This window comes from Hypomesus nipponensis, chromosome 14 (assembly GCF_054491055.1).
Source record: "Hypomesus nipponensis isolate SF chromosome 14, ASM5449105v1, whole genome shotgun sequence".
NCBI lineage: Eukaryota > Metazoa > Chordata > Actinopteri > Osmeriformes > Osmeridae > Hypomesus > Hypomesus nipponensis.
The window spans coordinates 22,262,501-22,274,461 of record NC_140374.1 but is presented as its reverse complement, the minus strand read 5'-3'; the positions used below and the strand labels follow the sequence as shown (position 1 = coordinate 22,274,461).

Sequence of the window (11,961 nt, the reverse complement as noted above, 5' to 3'; positions counted from 1 at the left end):
CTAAAGAAGTCCCATGTCGGCCTGCAGTTCAATAAATGGATTCGTCTGGTACTACAATATTTAGGCGTAATGCATAATAAATACCAATCTCAAAATGTTCTGCCAAATGCAAATAATTAGACTATATGGAAATAGTAGCCAATGTCTTTTCAATTACTTGAGTAACAATTAAGTATATTTCTGTGCGCATGCACTCTGCTATACATAAGTCTATTATGTAATATAAATGCTCAGCCAACATCACAGGCTCATGTTCTAACGTGGTGGCTTACGTGACCGTTCTGTGTGTAAGCATGGTATCGACCGGTTTTGTTGTAGCCTTGGTTATGTCGACGCTGACGGCTAAGGTGGCGCGTGCTGAATGGACTGTCTGTCTGTTCCCCAATTTCAGCACCTTGGCCAGCGCCTGATGGAATTCGTTTTTTTCGGGGGGCGAAATGCCAACTTCCTTTTTGTTTGCTTACGTGATGGTTTGTTGCGGTCAAATCTAGCAGCGGGTAAAACTGAAGCTCTTAAACCAGCTGTGAATTAGGTATATGCAGTGCCTGTTTGTGCTCCAATAGTAAGAGAGTTTTCCTCTTTTACTATTTATGTGTTGGACACACTCATACCTGCACCAGAGCACGTAATACCGACTACAGTGGCTTTCTGACACTTGGTTATGCACATTGATTGAAAAATAGCTCATACTCCGTTTTTTTTTAGATTTTGAGATTTTATCAGGCGGAAGCAGCGCTATTTGAAAAAAATCAAACAAAGATGATCTCACGATATAAACCGGTAAGTACGTCTTGGTGTGTGAATGACTGCACGTCGAACTTGTTCAACACTACGTTCTTCTTTGTTGTGCATTAGAAAGCATTTAACATACATCCAGCCTGTGTTCAATTCTGAGCAGTGACCGAACATTAGGCTACAATGCTGAATATTGCTTTTGTGAAATGGTTTAGTTGGAAGCAACATCATTGGCCCCCCAAAAATCCCCTTTCCGCTGTCCTGTAAACATCTGCACATTTCACAAACCCAAAAGCATCAGCAGGCTAAACGACGCCCGTGGGTTGACCCAAGGAGTAACTGGATTGGCTCCAGTAGTCCTCTCGTGCTGTTGGAGCGGGATACACGGAGCCAACCGCTCCATAGCAGGATGGAGGATGGATCATTCCGCCAGTCAGTGTTCAGACCCGCTGTTCTCTGGTGGATTTATGGTATGAATGTATCGAGGTCTAGCAATGTACAGGAGTGTTTCACAGACCACCGTCACATTTCAAAATCTTTCTTCTCTGTGTTATGCAGGTGCTCTGCTATTTTTCACTCTCTTGAAGTCTCCCCAGGCAATACGAAATTGGGTCCCTGCGATTTTAGATGTTAAGGAAGCAATAACATGGCTGCCAACACCATTGCTCTAAAATTGGATTTGTGAGTGGATTGTTATGAGTTTGGTCAATGCTCGAAGTGGGCCGGTATTCACCGGTACGCAGTACCGGCACCTCTACATTTTACTCTAAGCTACCGGCACCTTTTCTTGCGTGCCGGTACGCTAGATTCGAAAAATTCGAAAACATTCTGGACAGCATCAACTGATGCCTGAGTAAGACAGATTTTTCACTGCTGCTTTCAAACCTAGAAACTAAACGACTTTCGTTTGTAAGTAATAATGTTAGCATGGCTTCAGAAAGGCACTAAAAGAACGCGTGTGCCAGAGCCAGACACGTCAACAGAGGTCCAAGTCCAACCAGAAACATCGAGTAGGCTACGAATCACGAGCTTCAAACTTGTTTAAATAAATACATACATTTATGTATGGCTGCGGGAACTAGGGGTGCTGAGGGTGCTGCAGCACCCCCTGACAGCACGAGGATAATTATATGACTTTAAAATCCACCACCGCGGAATGGCCCCGCAGTACCGGACTGGCCATCCCGGGAGAAGAATAACAATGGAAACGAGGATAAGAAACGTAAGGGTGTGGCTGAAAAATAAAGAGAAAAAAAAAAATAGGCTAACTTTCACTAGACAAGGTTTTACCAATTAAAAAATAGCAATTTTTATTTTACACAAGGCTCAAAAAACTATTTTGCGCCCAAATAGGCCTAAAGGCCAAAAAAGTTGGCCTTTAAGTATCGAACTCCCGAACTAGCATCACATCGGACTGCTTTTTTTGTCCACTTCAAGCCACTGAGTACGGTAATCTAGAAAGAAGTTTGATTTTCCAAACCCACAACCGAATACCATTTGATCCCATGTGCCCTTCCCATTTTCTGCCCCCCCCTCAGACGTCCTCCTAACCTAACCCTGTCCTGACTTGGCTCCACATTCACCCCCTCCATCTTTGACCCCTTTTTGGGGTCAGCTTGAGCATAGGGCACTCACCCGGTTGGCTGAGGCTCCTACTTTAGGACTTCCCCACAGGCTCCAATGTGGGGAAGTATTTTGGCGCGGGACAGGAAGTGAGAGGGTTTGGGTTTACAGTGGTCACGGTGTCCCTGGGGGGTCGGGTGTCTCGGGGGAGGGCAGCGCGTCTGACTCAGCTGTGTGTCATCGCTCTGCAGCTCCTCTCTACCCCTCCCCTGACACCTGACCCTTGGTACTGTATGAGGTCAGTACAAGCCCAGCTTTGGTACTGTATGAGGTCCGTACAAGCCCAGCTTTGGTACTGTATGAGGTCCGTACAAGCCCAGCTTTGGTACTGTATGAGGTCAGTACAAGCCCAGCTTTGGCACTGTATGAGGTCAGTACAAGCCCAGCTTTGGCACTGTATGAGGTCAGTACAAGCCCAGCTTTGGCACTGTATGACGTCAGTACAAGCCCAGCTTTGGTACTGTATGAGGTCAGTACAAGCCCAGCTTTGGGACTCATCTTTTGGCCCCATTCCTTCAACACAGCTTAATGGACACAGGTTCACAAACGGCTATCAAAGTCCCGCCAGTGACAGGGATTACAACCCAGTGAGTGCTATGTAGCCAATCAAAGATTGTCAGTCCTTCACTTTAAACTACCACCTAACTTTTCTAAACTGCTGATGATGGCTCTGTTACACGGCTGTTACCTATGAATGTTAGCCATAGCTGAATGCAATGCTAACTTGATACATTATATTATAAACCATGCCACTGCCACGGATATGTCCTTGTTGAAATCATCAACACCTTTTCTATCTCATGCGGATGATGTGATCAAACCTTCTGACATGGATACTTCTGGAAAGCCAGGAGGTTATGGTTAGGTGATTATGTCTGATTACATAATTTGTGGGAACGTGTTTGTGTTTTGGGATTTAGATGAGAGGTTGGACTCATGCCTCACACAAACCTTGAAGTGATGTTTGCTGTGTTTGCTGCACAGCTGTACCCCACCCCCCTCTTACACTCACACTCATTTAATATACACCCCCCCCTCTCTCCTCTCTCTCCCTCTCTCCCTCTCTCCCTCTCTCCCTCTCTCTCTCTCTCTCTCTCTCTCTCTCTCTCTCTCTCTCTCTCTCTCTCTCTCTCTCTCTCTCTCTCTCTCCCTCTCCCTCTCCCTCTCCCTCTCTCTCTGTCTCTCCCTCTGTCTCTCCCTCTCTCTCTCTCTCTCTCTCTCTCCCTCTCCCTCTCCCTCTCCCTCTTCTCTCTCTCTCTCTCTCTCTCTCTCTCTCTCTCTCTCTCTCTCTCTCTCTCTCTCTCTCTCTCTCTCTCTCTCTCTCTCTGTCTGTCTCTCCATCTCTCTCTCCCCCCTCTCTCTCTCTCTCTCTCTCCCTCCCTCTTCCTCCCTCTCCCTCTCTCTCTCTCTCTCTCTCTCTCTCTCTCTCTCTCTCTCTCTCTCTCTCTCTCTCTCTACCCTCTCTCTCAGTTAGGCCCCTCCCTCCTCTTTGGTCTGCTTGCCGGCTGCACAGGCACATGCATGGTGTCTTCTCTCATCTCACAAGGTCAACTCTCATTGGCCAAAATAGGAAGCGCAGGTGCACGCTATGCGTGCATGCGTGTGCGCGTGCGTGTGTGTTTGTAGGTCGCCAGAGTGTGAGAGTGTGTGTGTCTTCCAGCAGCGTGTTACAGGATGCCTGCAGGAGACTGCAGGAGAAAGCGATGCATGCATTTCTCCCCAGCGCGACTGGGAAAGCAGCTTAGACCAGCGGAGAGGAGCGAGGACTGCTGCTAACCCCTTTCTGGACTGCCTCTGTCTCCAGATTCTCCTGTCCCGCCCTTCTGATCTCTGTGGACCTGAGCACTGGCAGGCAGGATGTAGAATAAGGAGGAGCACCTTGCCTGGGATCATCTAGTAGACGTCAGACACCTCAGAGGAACATGCTCTGGGTGCCTCTCTCCTTGGCTCTCACGCTCCTCGTCTTCTTGTTTCCCCGTGGCTGTGCTCAGAGTCCGGGTTCCACCATGTCGCTGGCGTTCTGCGGGAACGAGAACGGCTCGGCGTACAATGTGGATGGAGGCGTCCTCAACAACGGCTGCTTCCTGGACGCGCTCAACGTGGTGCCCCACGTCTTCCTGCTCTTCATCACCTTCCCTATCCTCTTCATCGGTAAGTGGGAGTTGCATGCATGCTCTCATTCCCTCCGTCTCTCTCTCTCTCTCACACACACACACACACACACTTCTTGGTTGTCACTGGTGAGTACAGATACCAGGGAGAACATGTAAAGTACACACACAGCATGTATTCTCTGTCTTTCAAACACACACACACACACACACACACACTGCCTGATGTGTCAGCACTGCACCACGACAATCTGTGATGAGACTGACGGTCTGGAGAATGTGTCCTCCAGCTGTCATATTCAGCTTGTTAAACGTAACTGTCTTTGGCTCACTAATTTATTGCCGGTATAATGTCAGGTATGCAAGTATGGCACTTATGACAATATGATACTGTTTGACCAAAAATGAGAAAGCAGGGTCATTTGACAAGGGGACATGGTAAATAGACATCATGTACTCATAATCTGACCAGGGTTAGGGTTAAAAATACTTGTCTTTAGCATTTTTAATCAGACCCCATGTGACCAAAGCGTAAGCATTCTGCCGGACAGACACCTTGGTGAAGTATGGCGTACCAGAACATGCTCCTGCTCTCTTTATTTTTGACAAACAAATGTGACCTTTCAGTCTGGAATGTCCTGAGCAGAGGCTCAAGCCATCATCTATAGTGCTCACATTACAGCACGCTGCTCCCTGACTGTCTGTCTGTAACTCCGTTAGTGTCCTCATCACAGAGGGACCTGCCGTGTCATCACAGTGGGACAGACTCCCTCCTTGTCCTCCTAATGTAGACCTTGCCTGTGTCATTAGTGTGGGACAGACTTACCCTATGTCATCAGAGTTGGACAAACTCTCTCTGTGTCATTAGAGGACTGTTTGATCTGTGTGTCTCTTTAGCTGTGTCTACGCCACGCGACTGTGCCACACAGTGTCATCACAGTGTGACTGGCTGTCACTGGTTCTCCCTCACTCTCCTATCAAGCTAACCTTTCCACCGTATTAGTTTGATCTCTCCCTCTACACCACCCTCATCTACTTGATTCCTCCTGGCCCAGAGCCAACATTACCTCTGTTTCATCGATACTTCCTGGTAAACTACTTCCACTTGAGCCAGGCTGGTCCTCCAGTTTGCCTGTGAGGGAGACTGTGTCTGTGGGGGAGACTGTCTGTTAGGGAGACTGTGTCTGTGAGGGAGACTGTCTGTGGGGGAGACAGCCTGTGAGGGAGACTGTGTCTGTGGGGGAGACTGTCTGTGAGGGAGACTGTGTCTGTGAAGGAGACTGTCTGTGAGGGAGAGACTGTCTGTGAGGGAGACTGTCTGTGAGGGAGACTGTCTGTGAGGGAGACTGTGTCTGTGAGGGAGACTGTCTGTGAGGGAGACTGTGTCTGTGAGGGAGACTGTCTGTGAGGGAGACTGTCTGTGAGGGAGAGACTGTCTGTGAGGGAGACTGTGTCTGTGAGGGAGACTGTCTGTGAGGGAGACTGTGTCTGTGAGGGAGACTGTGTCTGTGAGGGAGACTGTCTGTGAGGGAGACTGTGTCTGTGAGGGAGACTGTCTGTGAGGGAGACTGTCTGTGAGGGAGACTGTGTCTGTGAGGGAGACTGTCTGTGAGGGAGACTGTGTCTGTGAGGGAGACTGTCTGTGAGGGAGACTGTGTCTGTAAAGGGTTCATGTCAAGCTACGGTCTGTTTCACAGCCAGTACTGAAAGGAAATAGTCTTTCTTTAGTCCTAATCTCTGTCGAGGCTTGGCACAGCACAGTGAGACTGAAAAAAACCTGATGAATAGTGTGTGTTGTGTTTGTGTGTGTGTGTGGTTTCCATCTTGTGCCAACATTTCTTTGAGTAAACACCTGAGCTCACCAATAGGATTAGTGTTACCAGTAGCCATCACCATAGCGACATTGCTATTGGCAGGAAGATTGGCAGCAGTGAGTAATTCAGATTAGGAAACAAATGCCCCTTTAATGATAATACAGATAATTGAATTGTGATTCTTACATATTAGATCATTCTTATAAGTATATCCTCTAATGGGTAATTAAATCAACTGTGACTGAGAGATGTCAGGGTACTAAACTAAAGCCCAGGCATCTTGTTCTGGAGATAACAAAGTACAGGAGCCTCACATGACCACGTTGACAAGGCCAGCCTTGAGACAGGGACAGCTGTCTCACTGACAACCACTACAAGAAGATGGGTCAGACGTTTACTGTGTGTGTCGTGTTTCCTGGGTGTAATGTGTGTGTTGTGTTTCCTGGGTGAGGCTGGGGCAGTCAGAGCTCCAAGGTCCACATCCACCACAGCACCTGGCTCCACTTCCCGGGACACAACCTGCGCTGGCTACTCACCTTCATCCTGCTGTTCGTCCTCGTCTGCGAGGTCGCCGAGGGCATCGTATCTGACGGGTGAGTCACCAACGTTCACGGACGATCATCTTTCCATCTTTCACAACCTTCAGATATCTCTTCCCGTGTGTGTGTGTGTGTGGGGGGGGGGGGGGGGGCGTCACAGGGTGAAATGTCAACTATCACAGCTATCAAATCTGATATCTTCAGCACCTTTTCACTTTCAATTGTGATGTCTACTCTCTCTTTGTCTTTCTCCTCATCTGGTGTGTGTGACTGTGTGTGAAGTGATTTGTTGTCTCAGGAGGACAGTCTGTCTGTGTATCTATGTGTTAGTAAAGTCAACCACAGAGCTTCTCATCTGCTTTCCAGCTTCTAGGCTGTGGTAGCACTCAGCTGACTCTGTAAAGCTCTATATATATACAGTAGATGCAGGGCAACTGCCTTTGTGTGAGTTAGGCTACATAAAAACAGATAAATGTATACACCGTGTGTTTCTCATCTGTCATCCAATCTGCCCCCCCCCCCCCCCAGGTTCAGCCAGTCTCTCCACCTGCACCTCTACATGCCTGCCGGTCTTGCCTTCATGGCAGGGGTCACCTCCATCATCTACTACCACAACATTGAGACCTCCAACTTCCCCAAGTTACTCATAGGTAGGTGACTGTGGTCCCCACCCGCTAGGCCCTGCACTGTAGGTCTGCTCCATCCTACAGCCAAGCCAAACTACTGAGGAGTAAGGACCTCAGCAATCACAGACCAAACTACTGAAGATAAGGACCTCAGCAATCACAGACCAAACTACTGAAGATAAGGACCTCAGCAATCACAGACCATTGCTAAATGACTACGGTCAGCATTTACTGATGACAGTAGCGGGTGCAGTAGAACACAGACGCAGAGCAGAGGTGGTTCTCTCCACAAACAGGCAAGTGGCTTAACGACCTTGTCAATGCGGTACTGTACAAACTGTGCAGATAAAACCAAAAAACGACAAGGACTGTAACTGCTATGGCAACAGGAGTCAAGCTTTTGGTCCTGCATCACAGCAGCATTCAGTCAGGCATGTGACTGGTTACCCAGCACCCCCAGCTTCCTGTTCACACCTCCACCACTTCCTCTAAATCACTTATCTTTCTCCACAACAACACACTGAAACCCAATCTCTATTTAGCCAGGAGGAAAGCTGAGGTATTGAATGAAACTCTTTAAGGGCTGTGGTTTTGAGTCATATAATACTTCATTGGTCTCTGATTGTTGTCACTGTGTTGGCTCTGTTTTGGAGTTTAACCACCTTGACTGTAATGAGTATCTATCAGTAAGGTGACTGTGGGAGGCTGAGGAGGAATAGAGGAGGGAGGTTAGGACAGGAGCCGACAGAGAGAGTGGAGGAAGGGTGTGTCTGAGGGGCTATGAGCAGGATGGACAGGGAATGTGTTTTTGATATTTCTGATGTGGTGCGTGCATGTTGACATCCTGAGACTGGCTCCTCTGATTCCATCCATCTGGTGCTAGTCATTGATGCTATATATCCTGACTCCTCACATGAATATTTAATCGCCCTCTTGATCGGCTGATAGACCTGACCAGTGTAAGCCAAACCTAGGAGACAATGTGAGAAGAACCATCATGAATACTCTGTTGGTCTACATATCAAATCATCAAATGGCTCCTGAAAACTAAGTAGTTTAAAATGAACAGGAGGACCTTGGGTGTACTGCATGCAAAACAAGTAGTAGAAATATGTTAGCGATACAAGTAGTATCTAATGTATAAGTAATAAGCCCCCTGTTCCCCCCAGTAGTAATTTTTAGACCTTTAATTCTTCAATTGCTCACTCCCTCCAATCCTTTCCCCCATTAATCCATTTTTCTCTCCTTTCACATATGGCTTTTGTTCTTCCTCCCCCACCCTCATGTTATTCTCTCCCTCCCTCCCTCCCTCCCTCCCTCCCTCCCTCCCTCCCTCCCTCCCTCCCTCCCTCCCTCCCTCCCTCCCTCCCTCCCTCCCTCCCTCCCTCCCTCCCTCCCTCCCTCCCTCCCTCCCTCCCTCCCTCCCTCCCTCCCTCCCTCCCTCCCTCCCTCCCTCCCTCCCTCCCTCGCTCTCCCCCACACCCCCTTCCCCAGCCCTGCTGATCTACTGGATGCTGGCCTTCCTCATGAAGACCATCAAGTTTGCTAAGTACACAGAGCATGGCATCAGGCCGCGGCAGCTGCGGTACTGCATCACGGGGCTGCTGGCCCTGCTGTACGGCTTGCTGCTGGCCGTGGAGGTCAACGTCATCCTGGGGAGGGTAAGTCTGCTGTGTGTGTGTGTGTGTGTGTTTGTGCCAGTGTGTGTGTGTGTGTGTGTGGGGGGGGGGGGGATGGAGACGGGCAGACAGACTTGTGGTTTCACTGCATGGAGTCCTGCAGGTGGATTTAAATGTCAGAGGACGTCAAGAGAGAGTTTCTCTTTTTTCCTATTGATGTCTACGTCTACCTTGAAGGTCATTTCATGTCAAGTAGCAACCAATCATCTCTCTTAGCACAGAGGATAATCAAGGGTCTTCAAGTGATTAGCTTGATAATAAACAACATTGTCATGTGTGTGTGTGTGTGTGTGTGTGTGTGTGTGCAGTGAGCCCACATCTGTCACGTGCCAGGAGCCCAAGCCAGTGAGTGTGTGTGAGTGTGTCAGTTTGTGTGTATGTGTGTGTGTGTGTGTGAGTGTGTCAGTTTGTGTGTATGTGTGTGTGTGTGTGTGTGTGAGTGTGTCAGTTTGTGCTCACGTCTGTCATGGCTGAAACATACTCAAACCAGCAATACTTACAGTACATAATCTAAATGATATATGAATCAGTGTCTAAATGTTCGTATTGTCAAAATGATGTTTGGACATGGCGGGCCTACAGTCCCCTCACCTGCCTCCCTGTCTTTAGAATAGCAGTGAGTTAAGGTAGGACGTGCCATTGCTCTAATTCCACTGCCAGTCACCACATAATAACCTACTTTAACAAGATGAGATGCTCTCTGTGTTACACGAGCAGAACAGTGTAGCTCATTCTAAGATATCTCAGCAATAAATCTTTTTTTTGTATAAAATATTTTTATTGATTACATCCTGAACCAGGATAATTCAAGTTAGTTGTACAGAATTATACAGTGTGTCTTTAAGCGCTATAGCTATGTTGTTTACAAAGATAATGAACAGCTTCCTGTTTCAGTCTATTACAGGCAGAGTTGTTGCCAAGACGATGTGTTTGCCAAGACACACTCAGACAAGCCACCACTCTTTAGACAATAGTGTCAAGTTCACTGTCAATATAATATATGTCTGGATGTCATATTGAAAGAGGATCCAAGTATTACAATGACGTTAAACTTGGCAAGTCAAAATCGGATTTGTAACAGTAAGTAAAGCACTTTATTATCCATTATAGGTGTGTGTGTAATGTTTTATCTTGGCCTTCCTCTATCTGCCCCCCCCTCTCCCCCCTCCCTCTCCCCCTCTCCTCCTCTCTCCCCCTCCCTCTCCCCCCCTCTCCTCCTCTCTCCCCCCTCCCTCTCCCCCCCTCTCCTCCTCTCTCCCCCCTCTCCCCCTCTCCTCCTCTCTCCCCCCCCCTCTCCCCCTCTCCCCCTCTCCTCCTCTCTCCCCCCCTCCCCCCCTCTCCCCCCCTCTCCCCCTCTCCTCCTCTCTCCCCCTCCTCCTCTCCTCCTCTCTCCCCCCCTCTCACCCTCTCCTCCTCTCTCCCCCCCCCTCTCCCCCTTTCCCCCCTCTCCTCCTCTCTCCCCCCCCCTCTCCCCCTTTCCCCCCTCTCCTCCTCTCTCTCACCCCTCACCCTCTCCAGCGCTACATTTGCTTCGTCAGCCCCATGGAGGTGAAGCCCCCCGAGGACCTGCAGGATCTGGGGGTCCGCTTCCTGCAGCCCTTCGTCAACCTGCTCTCCAAGGCCACTTACTGGTGGATGAACACCTTCATCACCGCCGCCCACCGCCGCCCCATCGACCTCAAGGTCATCGGCAAGCTGCCCATCGCCATGAGGGCCCTTACCAACTACCTGAAGCTGCGAGCGGCCTTCGAGGAGCAGAGGGTGAGGACCAGGGAGGTCGTCTTGTTAGTCTCTCCATGGAGGGGCAAAAACGATGAATCAGGTTGAAACCGATGAATCGATTGCAAGATGATTGTCAGTCGTCTTTGTCCCTATTTCTCCTTTTAGTTTAGTGATACTGTCCTCTGTAGATCCAGAATGCATCACCTGCCTCACGAGCGTTCTGGGCTGATGTTTTACTTGTTTTACGGGAAATGTCTTGTGGTTTTTGATTGGCTATGTGGACTTCCTGTGTTTGTGCAGTGGTAGTACTGCTTGGGGTTATCTGAAGATTACAACAGATGTCCCACTTTACAGCACATTCAAAATCCAGCCTTAAGTGATTACATAAGAGAATAGACCTTGTTCTAGTGTAGTTACAGTTCCAAGTATTTACGTAACAGAACATGACAGATTATTTGGTATGATCGTTAGCTTATCTCATTGCTATCCACTTTGAGTGGTATACTATCCGGACTGATCATTTTTATAGCAGAATTGTCTCTCTGTCCTCAAACGACTTGAACTAGGATGACTGGGGTCATTAGGATGAACCTTCCGGTTCCCTAACGCTCGTAAACACACGTATTCTTGTTTCCCAGTTCGCTCTATCGCTAGATCTCTTTTTCATCTCTCCATATCGCGCTCACACACGTGCACATCACTCAGTGCACACTGTGATACTTCCGTTCCCTCTCTTACGCCGTGTGACTTTCCACTGTCACAGGAACACACGCTCTGTCATCTCCTCCTGGTCACAGACCACAGATCCTTCCCCCATATGCTGCAGGGTGGCTGTGGAGGCCTGGCCAGCCTCTGGCCTCTACCCCGACCCTGCGCCTGTTCCCAGCCCACCCCTGCTTTAGCCTCCACCAGCCTCACGGCAGCACAGACAGTGACCCCCGCTTTAGCCTCCACCAGCCTCACGGCAGCACAGACAGTGACCCCCGCTTTAGCCTCCACCAGCCTCACGGCAGCACAGACAGTGACCCCCGCTTTAGCCTCCACCAGCCTCACGGCAGCACAGACAGTGACCCCCGCTTTAGCCTCCACCAGCCTCACGGCAGCACAGACAG

General features: G+C 49.1%; 1 protein-coding gene across 1 annotated transcript in view; it reads left to right on the top strand.

Annotated features, from left to right (window-relative positions):
• Window positions 1-3,944: 3,944 nt before the first annotated feature.
• The window catches only part of abcc8 (ATP-binding cassette, sub-family C (CFTR/MRP), member 8), a 40,146-nt gene continuing 32,129 nt past the window's right edge, over window positions 3,945-11,961 (top strand). The window contains exons 1-5 of the mRNA XM_084671249.1: window positions 3,945-4,509; window positions 6,735-6,876; window positions 7,351-7,472; window positions 8,943-9,109; window positions 10,646-10,888. Of these exons, the coding sequence (XP_084527375.1) occupies window positions 4,281-4,509; window positions 6,735-6,876; window positions 7,351-7,472; window positions 8,943-9,109; window positions 10,646-10,888 (903 nt within the window). The 5' untranslated portion in view covers window positions 3,945-4,280. The remainder of the gene's footprint in view (window positions 4,510-6,734; window positions 6,877-7,350; window positions 7,473-8,942; window positions 9,110-10,645; window positions 10,889-11,961) is intronic.